Below are 18,530 nucleotides of genomic sequence, written 5' to 3'. Positions count from 1 at the left end.
CCTTCTTTACCATTTGTTTTTGTTTTATTTTGCTGATATGCATATTGCAGGTGTTGTGGATATGTAGCAGTTGCCTAACTATATTCTTTCTGAGTAGCACATTGTTATATATCTATATCTATCCTACAGTTCTTCTGTCATACCTAACTGCTGCTGAAATGAAAGCATGGAAGATGGTTACCATAGCATACAGCAGACAGAGAAGGACGGGTAGCACATTGTATTGTTCCTCGGATTCTTTTCAGCAAAGTGAGAGCAAGGTATTGATGTTGCATGATATGAACTGAATCTACGTCTCCTTGTGAGAGGACGGCTATGGTGGGAGTAAACAGGTAAGGAAAAAAAAAAGGAGTAAGTTTGTTGTTCCTGCAGCTGAAGCTGTCAAGGTCCTTAGGAAAAGGAGAATCTGAAAGAATCGACATCTGTCAGCTCTGCTCACTTTGGGACTGACTGACAGCAAGAAAAGAGCTATTATACTGAGATGGAAAACATTTGGGGCTTCTCCAGAACGTATGAAGAGATGCATTCTCTGTCGCAACAATTCAGCAGGAATTAACGTACTTCTATTACATCTTTCTGAGATTGCAAAATCCCTCCCTCACACTGCTGTTTAACTGTAATTATTGGTACTGTGGGACCACCTCAGGGTGTCGACAGCCGCAGCTCCCTTTCTGCTATGTGCAAAGAACAGCAAAAAAAAAAGCAGTCCTGCCCAATGAGACTGTTTGTACATAGTCAGAAATGTTTCTTAGAACCACGACACAAACATACTGTTGCATTTTTATCAGTATTTTGTATTCTGTAAAAATATTCTGAAGCTTGAGGGCTCAGTGCCCACAAATATGCTGGCACGCAGATTTCACATATCTTGTAAAGTCTACTACTGTGCTGGTGTGTGCATATGCAGTAGCTGATTTTTCAAATAAGCAAAAGCATGCACTTGCATATCTGAGCAGCAGGACTGAGCCAAAAGCATGGCAAAGAATTATTGGCTGCAAGAAGGTACTGATGCAGTCCAGCAGACCTATACACAGCACAATCATTCAAGAAAGAGAGAGAAAGCTGGCATGGGATTTTTATTTTAGTGTGATTGCACAGAAAGACTTATTTCTGCTCCTGTGGATGGATCATTTTCTGTAGCAGTGCACACTTCTAGAATGGCTCTAACTTTACAGTATCTGCTTCCAACAAACTTCTCTCCAGGCTAAACAGACACTTGCTACTCACATGACAGTGCATGGGGGAGTGATGCTGAGAAAGGAAGACACACTGTGGCTAACATCTTTGCTTGTCTTGTAAGAGTAATCTGACTAATGTCAGAATGATTGCATCAATATTGTCAGAAATAGGTTCAAGAGCCCTCCAGGTACATTGCAAGCCTTGGCACATGCAACGACTAATGCAAAGTGGATGCCAACTGACCAGAGGTTCTGGGAAGTTATGAAGCAACACTAAGGACCTTGACTTAAGCTGATGAGCCCGAGTTTTCTTCTTCTGTGTTCTCAACGTTTCTTTCCCTATTTCAGACAGACTAGAGTATATAAGAGGCATTGTGGGATATGCTGTCAAGTGCCATTGGTTTCACGTATCGCACTCAGAAATAAAACCAAACTGAGTTTGTATAACGCTAGATGAGCTTGCTCACATCCTGGTCATATTTGAACTATGTATCCATTAAACTGAAGTATGCTGGATATTCATACAATAATGACAACTCTGGTTCCTTCACGACAGATATGTGCTATAAAGATCATTAGGAAATGCCACTAACACTTTGCCCAAACAGCAATTATAAATGAGGACACTTCTCTCCCATGATTTTTGCTGACTTTCCTTAATACAGATTCCTTTCCTTAAAAGAATGGAAGAAGGCTGATGTTGTGAGCTCTCTGGAATAGTGTTTGAGACATCTTTCTTCAAACTGTATTTGGCCTCCAGGCTTGTTTGTTCTTGAGTCATTGAGTCACTGAATTTCGTGTTCCTCTGCTTCACACTGTGTAGAGAGGAATAATACATTCTCTTACCTATTATTTCTCCTGTATACTTGGATTAGAAATAATTTGCATCAGGGACTAGCTCTTCTATCAAAGTAGGCATGTCATGGTTGCTCCTAGAGTACCATAACACTATTTATAAGGGATAATTGAAATAGATCTTCTGTGTCAGTGGAAAGATTCACTGTAAAGGCCCAAAAGTTCTTAACCAGTGTACAAACCCACTGATGTACTCTAGGTGATACCTTCAGGAAAAGAACAATCGTAAAATAGATATTCTGAGACTTTAGCCTCAGTACCCCACAGAAAGAAAAGCAAGACTTCTCCATCCATACATATCGCTAAATCTCTTCTTCCTTGCCTAGGGAGCTTGCTGTTAAGGCAGCTATATTTGAGTGCATTCCTCTGTTTATCCTTTTGTTGTCACTTACAATAGACAAAACTGACAAGCCTGACTGACATCTGTATGGATTTCATATACGCAGCAACAACGTGAATGAGAAAATGGGCTCCTGGGAGACTGCTAGGAGTCTTGTTCATTATCACTATCATGATTCATGCAGATGATGAGACTCCCAGCCATATCCTCCTCCTTGTGCTCCAGGCTGCGCTTTGCAGCACCTTGTCACCAAGCGGTTGTACAAGCAGTTTTCCTGTCACCCCCCCGAGTTTCTGCGGTATCGTTCTCCCTGCTTCCACACAGGACACCTGAGCAGAAGGTAAATGATGTGCTCCAGACATCAGCACAAATCCAAGCCAAGACACGATTCAGCCCCACTAACCCAGGCTGCCAGTGGCTGGGGAGAACTCAGCCAATCTCACAGCTGCTGTAGAGCTGTTGGCCTTGCAACACCTACTCAAAATGGCACTTTGGTGAAGCAGGAAGAGAAACTCTCGTACCAGACCAGTAAGTGCCAAACCTGCTCTGTCTCATCAATAAAAGGTCTCTGCTTTTTTTTTTTTCACACCACAGCAAGCTGTATCAGCATGCAGACCAACTGAAATTCAAGTAGAGAAGTGGGAGAGAGACCTGTGAAAATCTCCTTTCTCTTCCAGACTGTTTTTCCTGGACATCTACTGGGTTATGTTACACTGTTATCGCTGCAACTGTATTCATGAAAGGGGAAATAGCAATTTCATTGTTAACCTCAAAATTATTTCATGAGGATTCAGTGAATAGGTATGTTAATGGCAATTAAATAAACTGTAATGAAAAATGAGACACTGTTTTCATAACTTATGCCTTTACAAGAATTTGGATAACGATTGCAAAAGGTTAATACGCTTTATATGAATCTGCAGGTATCTGTCAAACACCAAAAGCAGTCTGGGGAAGCAACACTGCATGGCAGAGACATCTGCTGGAAACTTCTCACACTTGTCTCACGCCTCGTGGTTCAGCTCTCTGGGGCTACAAATCCTCGGAGCAGCCCCACGCTGCTCCTGCTGCCTCAGGCTGGGGAGCGGGTTTCTGGCTAATGAAGAATTCAGCTCACACCTGCCTGGCGATGGCCAGTCAGCCACTCAACGGGAGCCAGAAATCTTTAAGCTATACGCTGGAATTTAAAATGGAAACTTTTGCATCTAAATTGAAGGTTATACTTCTCTTCCAGCTGCCTGACATTGAACTGTCTGTCAGAGGAAGACTGGGCATTGGTGAAATCCTTCCCTTTCCCAACTGTATACAGCAGGAGAAGATCAATGTTTTAATTAGGGAAAGGAACTTTCAGTGAAGTTCTCTGTAATTTTGACGATGTAATTACACTAAGGCTAAGAACCTATTTTTACTCAAGTTAAAAACTGAAAATGAGGTGTGAGATTTTAGCGTGTAAATAAATTGCCTCCCTTCTCACAGAGACATTGACTACACTTTCCACCTAAGAAGTGGATCCAAATCCCTCTCCCTCTTCCTCCTTCACAGTGGGAAACACAGTTTGATTATAGCGTGTTGCTGGGATCATACTGTGTTTTGACTATACCCTGGCATCCTGCATTTCAGTTTTGGACACCAGCTTGAAAATGATTGAGACGGTACAGAAAGCACTCACTGAGTCCACCCTAGAAAAAGGAAGCCCCGTTTTGTACAACAGCAGCAAAGAGGATGCTTTGCAAATTCAATTCCCTTTTCTCCACGTGCGACGATGCAGCTGATGCAAAGCATCCTACAAATGAAAACGAGCTGTATTTGATTCCACGCACATTGAATACTTGAACTGTGTTTAGCACATCACAGGTCTACGGTTTGAGTGATACTCCCCAGTGTAGCAGGTTTTTTCCTGCAGACACCAGTTTGCATCTGATGGGAGACCGTTTTAAAAAACAGCCTCTGCTCTTACATTGTAAGAACAGCTCTCTCCCTCAAGCTACTTGCAGACAAAAACATGTTTACCTCCGCCTATCAAAGCACCGAGGGAAAACAACAGCCCCTTGAAGGAAATTAATCCCGAAACCCTTTTGAAATGTTATAAACAGCTTACTACCAGAGTGAATAGATGCACTAATAAGGCTAAACAAGCACTTGGCCTAGACCCTCGGAGGGACTTAGCTGCATGCCCAACTTCCACTCAAGTCAGCAGGCAGGCAAGTATTGAGGGCCCGGTGGGTGGTTGCCAAGGGCTGGTCGACGCTGCACAGCCAGCACAGCCCGGGTATCCAAACCAGCAAAGATACCAGAAGCTGTTCAGTCCTAGTAGCCCATGGCACCCCAGCACCTCGCCTACCCTCATTCAGCTACATCCAGTGAAGCTTTATCGCAGTGGGGAGCTTTTTAAAAGCAGTTCTATGGGTCTGAACTTGCAATGCCCACCCACAGGTGAGGATGTTCAGCACAGCGGTATGTGTCTTGCCTGCCATTATGGGGAAGTGTCTAAAGTATGTCGTTTCAGGAAAACGCAACCTGCCTTCCAGTGTCTGCCCCTAACCATGTCTACATATTCCCCATGAGTGGGTCCGTAGGGCAGGGGCTACCCATAGCTTTCCCCTCCCAGCCAAACAAGCCTCTCCCTCTATTGACCAATGAATATTTAATTATCCCATGCAAAATCAAGCAATTTTCTCCAGAAACACTGAATGTTCCCTTCTGCTCCTGAACAACCTGCTCCTGGGTGTAGCACCCCCTCAGATAAGAGAAAAAAAAATGAAAACAGGTCCCACGCCCTTGGACAAGAGCTCTGTGAGGGTAGACGGTAAAAGGGTAAAAGAGGGTAAAAGACGCTGATCCAGAAGGTGCTCTGGTAATGCCCAAAAAGCCAAGGGCAAGCTCACTAGCATTAGTTCTGCCAATTTTGTAGATGCAAGAGAAGTCAGGCATCTCTGTGCAGAGTCCAGGAGTATCCATGAGCAGGTCCTGATAGTTCATGAAGAAGGTGCGGGGAAAAAATTAGGCACTTCTGGACTTCCTCCAAGCATGGGTGCTGATTGCCTTCAAGGGACTACAGAGTACATAGCACGGATCCAGCCTTCAAACTACACAAAAGCTAAAAACAGCTACATGGAAGAAGGTGGCTTCTGACGGATTTTCTGGCATGATATACCTTTGCCACAGGGCAGAAAGCCTGCTGAGATGCTCTCCTTGACTTGACTCTCAGGCAGGTGGCCTGTGCTGTGTAATTCTGCAGGGAACAGCCAGGCCTCTGGGGAGTCAAGAGTCGGGTGGGGAGGCCTTGACTGATAACTGAATTCATTAGGCAGCTTTGTTTTGAAGAAATAGAATGGAAGCTCTATAGGAAAGGGCATTTGAATTCTGTCCTTCAGCAGGTACATTATCAAGTGATCCCAATGTCTGTTTCAGAGTTTTAACCTCCAGGATGAAAAGCAGAGCCTGGCCTATGCTTTAGGAAAGGATAAAACCTCTGAAATGAGGCTTTGTATCAGTATTTTAAGAAAACATCCCTACGTATCTGCATTCCGTAGTGTGACATTTCAGATGCTGCCTATGTATTAAGGCATCTGGTTGCTATCAAACATCAAAATTACAAGCAAACCCCAGTTTAATCGTATCCCCTGTTTTCACTAAATCTTTTTATTCTGCTCACCATCCACTGACAGTTGCATAAAATGCAAAGTGCCTGCGCTTGAGTTACACAAGTGAAGAAATACTGTAAACAATTACTACAAGTTCCCCTGCCCCGCCCTTAAGAATGACCACAATTACAATGGTGCCACTTCAAGAAACATGACTAAAGTATTGAACTCTGATGTATGGAAAAGAAATTAGATATGTAATTTGAAAACAGTCAGATCATGAGTCATTCAGAAGGCTGAATGGCTTAACCTCCTCTTCTTCCCTTACCAAAGAGTTTCCACCTTCTCACGCAGAGAATAAGCCACATCCCTATGTTAACAATAAATGGAGAATGCATCCACTTTTGACTATTAAGTAGTGCTGCTTTTTGCATAAAGCAGCAGCTTAGAAGCAGCAAGAACTCCTGGGAATTACTTTTGGGTTATGTGTCTTCCCATCACTTAGAAGAAAGAGAGGTGCTAGAGATGGTAACTGCAGTAGAACTTAGCCGAACTTTTCTTCCACTATGCTATTTCCACTAAGCTATTCATTTATGAGTATTGTCTGTTAAAAAACATCTAACTTAAACTGCATTAAGGAAACCCTAGGTTCTCACATTCGATTTCTGCCTGAAACTGAAACCTGATCTGCAAGAGCCTGAAAATCCATTACTCCTTATGAGAGCAGAGCTTAGCAGAGGGACAGCTGACAAGAAGCAAACCCACACCGTACTTCACGTTGCACTTTTTGGATTAATTACTACTTTCGCTCCTCCAGGATGCATTTGAGGGGCCGGTTTCATCTGCGTTCTCCTTACTTGGCTAAATGTCAGATGGGCAAGAAGGAAGCCTGCCCTCACCATTGACAGGAAGAGGTCAAAGCTGCCATGGCTGTCTCACTGTTGAACCACGACATCCCAAGAATGCTGTCGTGTTGCACAAATGGACCAGAGGACCGCGAGGAGAGGAGGTGACATGTTTTTAAAAGGGAAAGCGCAGCCTCAGCGCAGGAGGCCCTGGTGCTCTCTGCGGGGGTGGCACGACAGGGCAGACGAAAAGGCCAGTACTCCGCCGCAGCCGAACACCTCGGCTCAAAGCCCCGACGGCCTCGGTCTGCCGCCACGACCGGCACCGGGAGGACGGATCAGGCCCCTGAGCCGGGGGTTTCCTCGGCCCCTCGGCCCCGGTCAAGCCCGTCTCACCGCGGCGCCCGGCGCTTTCCCACGAAGCCGCGGCCGCAGCAGCCCCCCGCTCCGCGGCAGCCGGGCCCGTCGCCCTGCCGGCCGGCTCCGCCCCGGGGCCGACAGGGCAGCGGCCCGCCTCCCCGGGCGAACGGCTCCGAAGCACGAACGCCAGTGACCACAACAGGCACGGAGGAGCCACGGTGGCCGCTCTTTTTAAAGGCCGGACGGTTTTAACGGCTGCTGAGCTGGCGGCGCCACAGCCGCGGTCTCTGACGCCTCACGGCGGCAGCAGGCCGCCGGGCGGACGGGACGGGGCGCGCCGCGGCGCCTGCCCGCGCCCCGGGGGAGAGGGGCGCCGGGAGCGGGGCGTCGGCACCGCCCCAAGCGCCGAGCCGCAGCCGCAGCCGCAGCCGCGGCGCGCCCCGCACGGCGAGGGCGGCCGCGGCCGGCGGGTGTCCCGCCGCCGCCACCCGCCGAACTACCGCTCCCAGCAGGCGCCGCGGCCCGGCCCCGGCCCGGCTTGCGCACGCGGCGGGCAGGGACGAGGCGCGTCCCTCCCCGCCCCGGCTGTGCTGCCGAGCGGCTCCGCTCTCGGCCCACTGGCTGGCGTCCGCCGGAAATAGCCGCGCCCCCGCGCCCCCGGGAGTTGTAGTTTTCTGGCCCCCCCCGCAGCGGAGCAGCCCGACCAGGGCGGGCGGGACTCCCGTACCACCGGTCCCGGCGGGCCGCGCGGCGCGGGCCGGAAGGGGCCGCCGGCGTCAGCATCCGTCGGCCGGAAGGGGCCGCCGGCGTCAGCATCCGTCGGCGGGCGGCGGTGGCGGGCGGCGCTGGAGCCGGCGGGCAGCGATGGCCGGGCAGATGGCGGTGCTGGGTGAGCGCGGGCGGGGGCGCAGGGGCCCGCTCCGCCCCTCGGGCTGCCGAGGGGACGGCGCCCGGCGGGGCGGGCGGCGGTGGGGCCGGCGGAGCGCTGGGGAGCCCCCGCCTCGCCCGTGGCGGCCTGCGCCGGGCAGGGCCCGGGCGCGCCCCGTCACCCCGCCTCGGGCGGCGGGCCCTGCCGGGGCTGCGGCGGCCTTTCCGCCAGCGTTACCGCCCCGGAGTGGCCGCTCAGGGCGGCGCGGCTTCCTGCGGCGCGGCCGGCGTGTTCCTCCGTTCGGAAAGCCGAAGTGCTCGGTGGCGTGTTACGAAGAAGCGCCTGGGGAGGTTCGCGGCCCAAAGGAAACCTGTTCTTTCTCGGTAGTCTGTTTGCAGCGCAGCTGTGACCGCCCGTCGCTCCCGGGAGAAGGAGCTTAGCCGCTCTTGGAAGTTTAAGCTATTGAGATTTCTTCTTGAGTTTTTGTTTGTTTGCCGGTGCTTTTTTTTTTTTTTTTTCTTCTTTCTCTTCTCAGGCATTGCTCTATGTTAGCTTTTGGGGTTTCTTGCTTTTTTTCTGTTGGTTATACGTAGAATTTTAAAAGAACCCAGCCAACTGCTCTGCACTTGAACTAGTCTATCCCTTGACTTCAAGGCATAGAAAGGATTCAGAGGCGTGGGAAGATGTTCTTTGGGAGCTATGACTGAAATAAGAGAAGATAGCATGGTTTTGCATGTCCTTATTTTTAGGCTTCCAGTGAAGTTGGAGGAGATGTTTGAATCGGGAGTTTGTTGCTTCAGTGTGATTTTGTGCAGCCTTATTAACTAGATGGCCCTTAGGGGTCATTTGTAGGCAGTTACCCCCAAAATACTAATTTGCCTATATTTTTTAAGTACCTCGTAGAGAGAAAAAGCACTATTACAAGGTGGTGATATTTGCGGCTTTGCTGTACCTCTTGGGCTTTTTTTTTAACCTGTTTAGTATTTAACGCCTAATATGTTTTACTTTTCTACCCACTGTTTTTTGTTGAATTAAGAGACCTGAAATTGCTGGTGACCTTTAAAGAAATTGAAAACTAATTAGGTAGCTGAACAGACTTCAGAGCGTACAATAAAATTGCACAGGGTGTAATGTACAATACCGTGTAATTTGCACTGACTTCTAAGTTTGCAGCAGTAGATACTCTGACCCTATTTTTTTAAAATATGTGTTTCAGGTTCGGCTATTTTGGCTCTATTGTTAGCTGGCTATCTAGCACAGCAATATTTACCGATGCCTACACCGAAAGTAATTGGGATTGACCTTGGCACGACTTACTGCTCTGTTGGTGTCTTTCTTCCTGGAACAGGGGAGGTGAAGGTTATTGCAGATGAAAATGGGCACAACAGCATACCAAGTATAGTCTCTTTCACAGACAGAGAGGTGTATGTAGGATATGATGGCCTAGAACTGGCTGATTCAAATCCTCAGAACACCATATATGACGCAAAAAGATTCATTGGGAAAATCTTCACTTCAGAAGAACTGAAAAATGAAAGTAGCAGGTATCCCTTTAAGGTAAGTAGCCATCTTCTTCAGTTCTCTCCAAGCAGTAAGCTATAGGACATTTGAAACATGTAGTAGGTGACCAGCTTGGCTGACCATTAGCCATTCGGCTAAATCTGATATGCCTGGAAACCATAAGAGCTATCCAGAGAGGGGAGGAGGAAACGGTTGTGGAAGTCGCATGCCTGTGTGTGAGAGCTGATAGTGATTTTCCAGAGGACCCTCTCCTCTACTGTGAAATGTGTTTCTGGGTAACCTTCCAGCCCCTTAAAATATAAATTTCAGCTAGAAGTTCTAACTGTGCTTTGCTGAAACTTCACTTCTCCCCTGATATTCTTAAAAAAAAAAAAAAAAAGTGTAAAAGTAAGTCACATCATTTCTGTCCCAGTGCATTTTTTTTCCCGTAGCACTTTTCTAGCACTTACTTGACCAGCAGCAGATCTTGAAAGCTGCTTTTTTAAAAAAATATTGCATTAATTTAGCATGGTGCAGTATTTGCTGAAAAGAGACAAATTTTCAGGTACTGGAAACAGTCTTTGAATCCTTTACTTGTTAAGACAAGCTCTTTCAGTACCAACTTGCTGTTTGCTTCCTTTCAGAAAGAAGAACCTATGGGAAGCTTTATCAGTAGGGTAAACCTAATGATTAAAAGCAATACTTTTATCTTTGAATGTGGTGTTGAAGTTCATTACATAGTTGCTAGGTCTTAATTATTTTTTTTTAATGTTCTTACCTGGGCACAGTGAGTGTTAGCACTTTGGATATACTTGGACACCTTAAGTGGCATATTTTGCATAATACTCATAGTCAAGGAATAAAAGTGTTTTGGGAAGTGGCAAAAGCACGTTCGTGTTTTTCCAGAATGAACAGACTATATGCAAATAAAACATTTGGCTGGAGCAGGGTGGGAGAGGATAAGAAGAAGACTTCACACCTGTGGGTTGTGTTGCTTTTTCCTCCTAGATTTTCAACAACAATGGATCAGCTGAATTTTCTGTGACAACTAATGAAACCTTTCGCATCACTCCAGAGCATATTGGTTCCCAGCTGCTACTGAAATTGAAAAGAATGGCAGAAGACTATCTTGGCATGCCCGTTTCGAAGGCAGTCATCTCTGTGCCAGCAGAGTTTGATGAAAGGCAACGGAATTCTACCATTAAGGCAGCCAACCTTGCAGGTGATGTTTCTCTATTCCAGTGTTTTTCTAGGAAACCTTCAGGTCTGTTTCACTAACAGTAAAGTCTTTGGGGAGGATATGGAAACAGTGAATCAGTGGTAGAGAACCTTAGAATGGATTTATTTTTTTTTTACAGTCCATTAACAATTGTGAGGAACAGCAGAGAACTCTTGGGTACCGACAGGTGCAGCTAATGCAAACATAGATAGCTAGAAGAAATAAGTTTTACATGAGGGGAAAATAGTCTTTTTTTGTAATCTCCAAACAGAGAGACTATGCAGAGCATCCTTGGACAATAATTTAAACGGAAATAGAACATGTGAAATAAGTCTCCTTAGCAAGGTTTCTCTGGAAGAAATGTGTTTGGCCAAATCATGGTTCTTGACTTCACTCTGATGCTGAAGTAGTACACTTTAGGCCTAAATAAAGAAAAATGTTCATTGAGTATTACCGCTTAGGAAACCATTTCCTTTAGATATGACATTTTACTTAAGGTAAGTTTGGTTCAAAACAAAACAAACAAAAAAATCCCAACAACTAATGGTAAATGTCATTATGATGGGAGAAGTGCAGTTTTCTGGAGTGTACCTGACTGTTGGTTGGTATCTTTGCTCTTTGTAGGGCTAAATGTTTTGAGAGTAATCAATGAACCCACAGCTGCAGCTATGGCTTATGGACTCCACAAAGCTGACGTGTTTAATGTTCTGGTGGTGGATTTGGGTGGAGGAACTTTGGATGTGTCTCTGTTGAACAAGCAGGGAGGGATGTTCCTCACACGAGCCATGGCAGGTGAGAAAAATGCTTTACTTTCTCGAGGAGTGGGGGGAAAGGAAAAGTGCACCTAAAGTCACTATTAGAGGAGCTTTTGAAAACATACCAGCCGTGTCACAAAGTGTTCTCCAAATGTGTTCTCAGCCGTCTTTCATGCAAAATTAGGCTTGTGACTTGTTTCAACAATTAAGATAAATTCACAGGTTTTGGCTGACTCAAAGGAATAAGTTGTGGTTTCATTTTATCCATGGCTGTTAAATTTTGTGCCCATGAGTAAAGTGCTGGTGCATATTACAATTACTTTGAGTGGACTTTTGGGGGCCGGGGGTGTTGCAAATTTTTCTGTTACCTTTGTCCAAAGTGGAAGTACTTGCCAAATCATTGACCAGTGATTTTAGAGCATCCTTGCCTATGTTTGACTCCACCTCAGTTGGGCAGGGTTTGGGAATGCACATGCTGTTAACCCAGAAGTAAGTTTTGTGATATGTATGTGCTGGAGCGTTTCATCACTTGGCAAAGAGTTGTGGCAGCAACGTTTAGTAAAAATGTAGTGAATACGCAACTGCTTTTCAGATGACCTGGATTCAGACAGGTCTTGAGATGCAGTGCTAACTGTCTGCATTGCCTTCAATGAACAAGTTTTGGTATGAGCTGCTGTCCAGTAAGACTGGAACAGCAAGAAATATTTAGCAGCTTCATTCTGATTTATTTAGATGGAGGTCCACTAAGAGAATTCCCATTTTCAGTCAAAACAAAACAGTGGAAACTTTGAGAGTATTGTTCAACGTGGATGAAAATCTGCAGGCTGTTTTTTTAGCTCTGAATGGAAAGCGTGAACAATTGTTTGAAAGGTTCTGAAAACATGGTGCAAGAATAATCTTTCAGTAGAAATTTGTTATATATTATACTTTTTTCTCTCTTTCTCTCTCTGAAGGCTAATATAAGATATATCTGTTAACAGAGCTTCAAGTTCACTGCTTGCATTTTATCACTTTCTTCCACTTTTGGCAGGGTATCTACATATACTTCAGTAGCATGTAGTTTTTCATGTGGATGCATGAAGACACTGAATAACTTGAAACTGTTAAAACAGAAATCCCAATAAAGCTGTACTGTGGAAGTGCTAAGAGAAAAATCCATTCTGGGCAGAGAGAGAAATTTGAAACTGGGAATTTTAGCTGGAAAAGCAATTTGCTGTGAGAGATTGCACTTCAGTTACAGGGTTCCAGCTAGAAATTTATCGTTACGTGTTTTCTTCTATAGAGAATACCTCTGAATTAACGACCACTGCTTTTTTCTGCTGCAGTGTCGCAGAGCAGTTCCAAGGGAAAAACACTGAGGGGGAGTAGATTCTAAAATAGTTGCTAAATAAAAATCTGGAAATTACTATCCATCATGTGTTCTTCAGTGGACAATAGTTATGTCTATTTTTGCAGCTCTGTGAGCTCTTGAGCTATGCCTGTGGTTCCCTAGTATCATTGTTCTGGTGCCCGAGCACCATCTCCTAGTAACAGAGAAGATGCGTGCTGTGTTCTGAAGCTTTGAAGGTGACGTGTCTGACGCCTTCTATTCTGATGTTTCAGGTAACAACAAACTTGGAGGACAGGATTTTAATCAGAGGTTGATGCTGTATTTGTATGATCAGCTCCATCAAATGTATGGTTCTCTGCCAACAAGAAAAGAAGAAACACATCGTCTCAGACAGGCTGTGGAAGCAGTTAAATTAAATCTGACTGTTCATGAGGCAGCTACACTAAGGGTGTTGTTGACTATGCCAGAAAGGAAGCTTATAAAAGAACTTCCAGAAAGTGAGGTAAAAACAAACACTGTGCTAAAAGGCAAGCCTTCACAAAGAACAAAAGAGCTGAAAAATCTTGGAGACACTTCAAAAGTAGAGAACAACTTTGTCAAAGTTGTGTTTGAAACAGAAATCTCTAGGAAACTATTTGAGATGTTAAATGAGGACCTTTTTGAGAAGATTCTTGTGCCCATTGAACAAGTGTTGAAGGAAGGCCACCTACGCAAAGCAGAAGTGGATGAAATTGTGTTAGTTGGAGGCTCCACCCGGATTCCTCAAATACGGAAAGTTATTCGGGATTTCTTTGGAAAGGAACCTAACACCTCTGTAGATCCTGATCTAGCAGTTGTAATGGGCGTAGCTATCCAAGCAGGAATTGTTGGTGGGTCCTGGCCTCTTCAAGTCAGTGCTATAGAAATTCCTAATAAGCATTTACGGAAGACTAATTTTAACTGAAAAGAAACTCCTCCCCATTGCATTCCATCTCTGAAAATGTACTCAGATGGTGCATACTTATCTGACTGGCAGTGGACCCTAATCTTAGCCGTATTATATTAATTTTTTGTCTATTCCAGTTAGGTGTTACTGGACACCTAACTGTGTTAAAGCTAGATGTTACTTGAAAGGTACGAGTGATTTTTGAAGTTCTGAAATGTCCTGTATTTGCTTGTAGATTGAATATTGGATGAAAATGCTAGTGATGACACACCCACATTTTCTTGCTAAATTTTATTAGCAAACCCTGAAGAGGTGTATGTTTAAAATACAAAGGGAGCGTGACCAAAGGTTAGTGATAACATGGTATGGTACTGTAGGTATTCCCAGGTCCAGTATATTTACTTTGAAAGAATGTGAAGCAGCGTTAATGCACGTAGCACTAGCAGTGTTGAGCTTAAATTTATTTATTAAATTGAGTCATTTGAGCATTTAAGCACCTTTCTAAAAGGCATGTTGCAGCTTGAATGAGACTTACGCATTCACTTGATTCTTCGCTGTTCATAACAGCATAGTGGTGTTACTGAGGCAATATGGCAAACTGTCTCACGTTTCAGCTGAACCATATTAAGAAACTTGGCTCTTGCTAATGTAGAGTTACTTAGTGTGTCTCCAAGGGCTTTACTTCCTGATCTGGTTTTGATGGTTAATGTACAGGTGCTGCTGTCATACCACTGATGATCTCCACGGAGAACAAGGGCATATTGCCAACTATTTATATCTCCCCCCCCCTTATTTGAAAACTTCAGTAGTTTTATGTATCTTAAAGCTACACCTGGATATCTTCCCTTGAATTTGACCAACACCAATTTCATTGTTGTGCATCTACAAGTGTGTGACGTCTGTCCCCTGGAGTACCCCAAGCCATACTGTTCTCGGGGAGAAAGTGTGGGACAGAAGGGACTGCCCGGATGAAGTCGAGTTACTGTTGTCCTAGTAAATGAAAATTCACGCAACTATTTTGTACTTTTTAGTTCACATCTCTGGTTTAAGTTTTATCATATCCCAACTCTAAACTGAACATAGATCAGAGATTGTAGCTGTTCTTTTGGCAAGGAAGCAGTGTGTGTAACTTGGGATTTGAGGTAGCACTTCTTGGGACTTTATTTTAGGCAAATAGTTTGCTACCCAGCTATCTAGCAAATGCATGAGAAGAAAAAAATTAATGATCTGAAAAAAAAATAAAAATTGGTGTCAGTTCTGCTCTCTTTGGAGAGTTAAATCAATGCTTAAAGGCCAGTTGAGTTATATTGTCTGTGCAGGACTTTCTACAGTTGAAAACACTTCATTCAGCTAAGACTGGCTTCAACATCCATCAACCCAGTCTTAATCAGGTAAGCTCTAGTAACAGGTGGTTCTAAGCATTTTCTTGTATTCTCCAGAATAATTTTGATTGTATTAAGCTTGCCAAAGTAAAGTGTGGGGCTTAGATTTATTGTTTAACCTATGACTATATTAAAATAGGCCTATTATTCTCCTGGCAGTAGGCCTGATTTATGGCACTGCCATGAACCAGTTGTGCTGATTCAGTTGATTGTCTAAACATATCTTTGAAGTAATCCAATTAAAAACCTCTTAAATTGAATCATAGTTGCACACAACTATTCCATCAGCATTGCTTAACTTAGCAGTATTTTTGGAATCCTCTGTGAACACCTGTTTCATTTCACTGAGTTGAAAACCAAAGTGATTTTTTTTATTTGAGGATTTTTTTCCTTTGTACCTCTTTGAAAGTGACCCTGTCTAAGTCTGTATGGAACTTCCAGTAACTAAAACTCCTGCGTGAAAGAAGTGCCTCTTCAGTGAAATCATGGATGAATGCCAATATACAGTACAGTTCTCATACACGGTTGCTATTTGGGGCCTTTGCTTTGCAGATATATATATATATGTATTTAATTTAACATATATTCCAATGTCTTTGGAGTCATTGTGGCCTTTCCTTCTGCCCTGCTGTAAATTCATCTCAAAGTCTACTGGAGTTACAATAGGTCTTTAGTATTCATTTTTTTTAACGCACTCTGTAAAATGAGCAGACCTGTGTAAAAACAGAACCACATGACAGTGAAGTTAAACTGTTAAAAGCTTTTTGCAATTTTGGGACAAGTTAGGTAGGAGTAACTTTAAACTGTTAAACTCTCAATGCAAATAAATGAAGTACTACTTTTCTTTTGCATACTCCTTCACTCTGGAGGAGTTAAATCTCCTTCAGTATTAATCTGGGAATAGTAAGGGAGGGGTGAGTTGTTTACTTGTAAAAAAAAAAAAAATTACACAAAAGGGTATTTATTCAGATTTCTATACAGATTTTTTTGAGTAAAGTTACTGTACATTGGATATCTCACAATGCATCCTTATTTATTAAGTAACTTTTCTGAATTCTGTAATCGTTATTTATTTTGTATCTTTTGATTTTAATACTGTATTTTGGCACAAACCATTGAATTTTAGAGATGAGCCCACTATACTAAGTGGGTATTTCCAGGTATGCACGTGTACTGCTTACCAAAAGTCTCTCTTTAAACAAATTGGTATTTGAGGACTGAAATCTTTCTAAAAACAAGCCTTGAAATGTGAGTATGGTTTCCTGTGGTGTTTCGTGTGTAACAAATTTATATAGCTAAAGCTTGTTTTGTGAGTTGAAATTCTGAAGTATAAGATGCCTCACCAATTGTATCTTCCTGAATTGTTTCCAAGTGCCGATGATGAAATGCATTTTATAAATAACCTTTTAGAATGTTTTTAATAAAAGAAATTTCTGTCCCTTGGACATGTCTTATTTCAGTTTCTCAGGGAAATACTGTAACAACACTATTTGCCTCTCTTCCTTGAATTCCTTTGGAGTTTAGAGGATGAGGTTGTAATCCCTCAACTTGTCAAGGGGTTGCTATACCCCAGAGTGACAGATCTTTGGGAAGTGGCACAGAGGAGTGTTAGGAACTGGTGTGGGAGGGGGAAAAACCCTTTGTCCTCAAGCTGCAGTTTGGGATGGAAGAACGGAACTGAGAAGAAAAGTGCAGGTTGGTACAAGGAAAAGCAAGGAATGACTGGGAGGAAGGAGGAAGCACCAACAGGGAGGGAAACCCTGGTCAGAGGGGGTGATAGTGAACTTGCTCCTGTTGGGAGTGGGAGCAGTTCCCACCTCTCCTATGCTTATGCTCTTTGTGCCCTGCCTGCAGGATCACAGGATGTGGGGCAGGAACAGACCCTTCCTCGTGTTGGTCAACAGCTGCAGGGTGGATGTGGGGAATGGCTCCCAGCACATGCAGAGTGAAGGCTGGGGGCAGGTTCATGCAGAATATGAGCAAATGTGATGATGTTTGAAAAGTTGCAGGGAGGGAAGCTTGCCCCAGTAGGTTCCAAATTGTCCTTCAGTATTTCTAGCTGTGAGAGGATTTCTACGTGTATGTCCTCTTGGGATTCAGGCTGGGAAATGTAAGGTCTAGAGAGCCTGAAAGATGATGGTATTTCATAAATGAATCTTAGCCTGCAGTTTAAACCCAATTCAGAATTTTCATGGAGTGCTACACCCAGAAACAGCCAGAGAAAAATGCTACAGAGCATTGGCAAGCCTCTTGCTTCCCGGTGCAAAAGCTGTGCTGATAACCCTTAAGCCTAGTCCAACAGTCCCCGAACGGACAGCCATCAACTATGGCTGGCAAAAGGCAGAAAAGTGTATGTTCCTGTTGGGGAAAGGAGGGTTTCTGCTCAACTTCTTTGCAGTTTCTCCTGTGATGCTGCCAGGAAAGTGTAGAGCAAGGACTGGAAGCAGGCCTGAGGGAAGTGGCACCTGAGAAGGTGCTGCCTCGGGGATTTTTGAATGCTGTGGGGAAGAAAGTTGAAGCAGACTATAAGCAGGTTCTGTTCCATGCTTCTTCCTGTGAAAAGGAAAAAAAAAAAACCACGGTGCCCTTCTGAGCTGCATCCTCACTTTAGACTCCGCCCTGATACCCTGGCTGTCCCACCTTTCCTTTCCCTAACCCAAGCAACCTAGCTGAAAAAAGAGCCATACAGGAGCTCCTCAAAGGGATGAACTGTTGGGTCTCTCATACTGTCTCCAGCCAAGTGACAGTAACCTGTGGTGTCAGAAGGCCCTTTGAGAACAGCCCCAAGCTGGGTTTTTCCACACTTGCCTTTCCTCAGCCTGGCACCTTCTCAGGAGTCTCAGCAGTTAGTGGCCCATATGGGGCAGAGCCTTTTACAGGTGGGGGCTGCCTATGAGTAGCCCCATGGGATGAGGCTGGGACCTGATCCCCGAATGCCCTGGAGGCATGGGAGAATTGCTGTTTGGAGGAGAAAGCGCAGGAGAGGCGAAGTATGTGCTGAGCTGGCCTGCAAGGCTATGACACAGCTTTGCACTGTCAACGGAGTTAGCTGGTGACATTGCGTCTGGCGGGTTGTGCTGGGTACTGCAAAGTCTGAATTAGTATTGAACTTGAGGCAGGCAAGTGGTCCCTTTTTGTTTCTTAGAGTGAGCATCTTTCTTTGACATCAGGCATGTGGGGAGAGATGTTGCAGACCCTGGGTGATGTTCTTACTGCAAAATTGCCTTTTCCTGCTTACCCTAAGCCTGTTAGATGATTTGGTAAGTGATTGCTGCATGAAAACATAGCAGGAGCATATCATGCTGCTTCTGCCTCTGCTGCACCTCCTTTTTTCAAAGTATAGCTGTATGTGAGGACTACAGCTTGCTGAAAGAGAAGGAATGGCTATT

General features: G+C 44.6%; 1 protein-coding gene across 1 annotated transcript; it reads left to right on the top strand.

Annotated features, from left to right (window-relative positions):
- The first annotated feature begins 7,936 nt into the window (after nucleotides 1-7,936).
- Nucleotides 7,937-16,584, top strand: HSPA13 (heat shock protein family A (Hsp70) member 13). The gene is made up of 5 exons (XM_030020371.1): nucleotides 7,937-8,051; nucleotides 9,247-9,587; nucleotides 10,539-10,752; nucleotides 11,374-11,541; nucleotides 13,107-16,584. The coding sequence occupies exons 1-5, from the start codon at nucleotides 8,027-8,029 to the stop codon at nucleotides 13,775-13,777; spliced, it is 1,419 nt and encodes a 472-aa protein (XP_029876231.1). The 5' UTR covers nucleotides 7,937-8,026; the 3' UTR covers nucleotides 13,778-16,584.
- Nucleotides 16,585-18,530: the final 1,946 nt, after the last annotated feature.

The sequence above is a fragment of the Aquila chrysaetos genome, chromosome 7, assembly GCF_900496995.4.
Source record: "Aquila chrysaetos chrysaetos chromosome 7, bAquChr1.4, whole genome shotgun sequence".
Taxonomy (NCBI): Eukaryota; Metazoa; Chordata; class Aves; order Accipitriformes; family Accipitridae; genus Aquila; species Aquila chrysaetos.
This window is presented reverse-complemented; position numbering and strand designations above follow the sequence as displayed.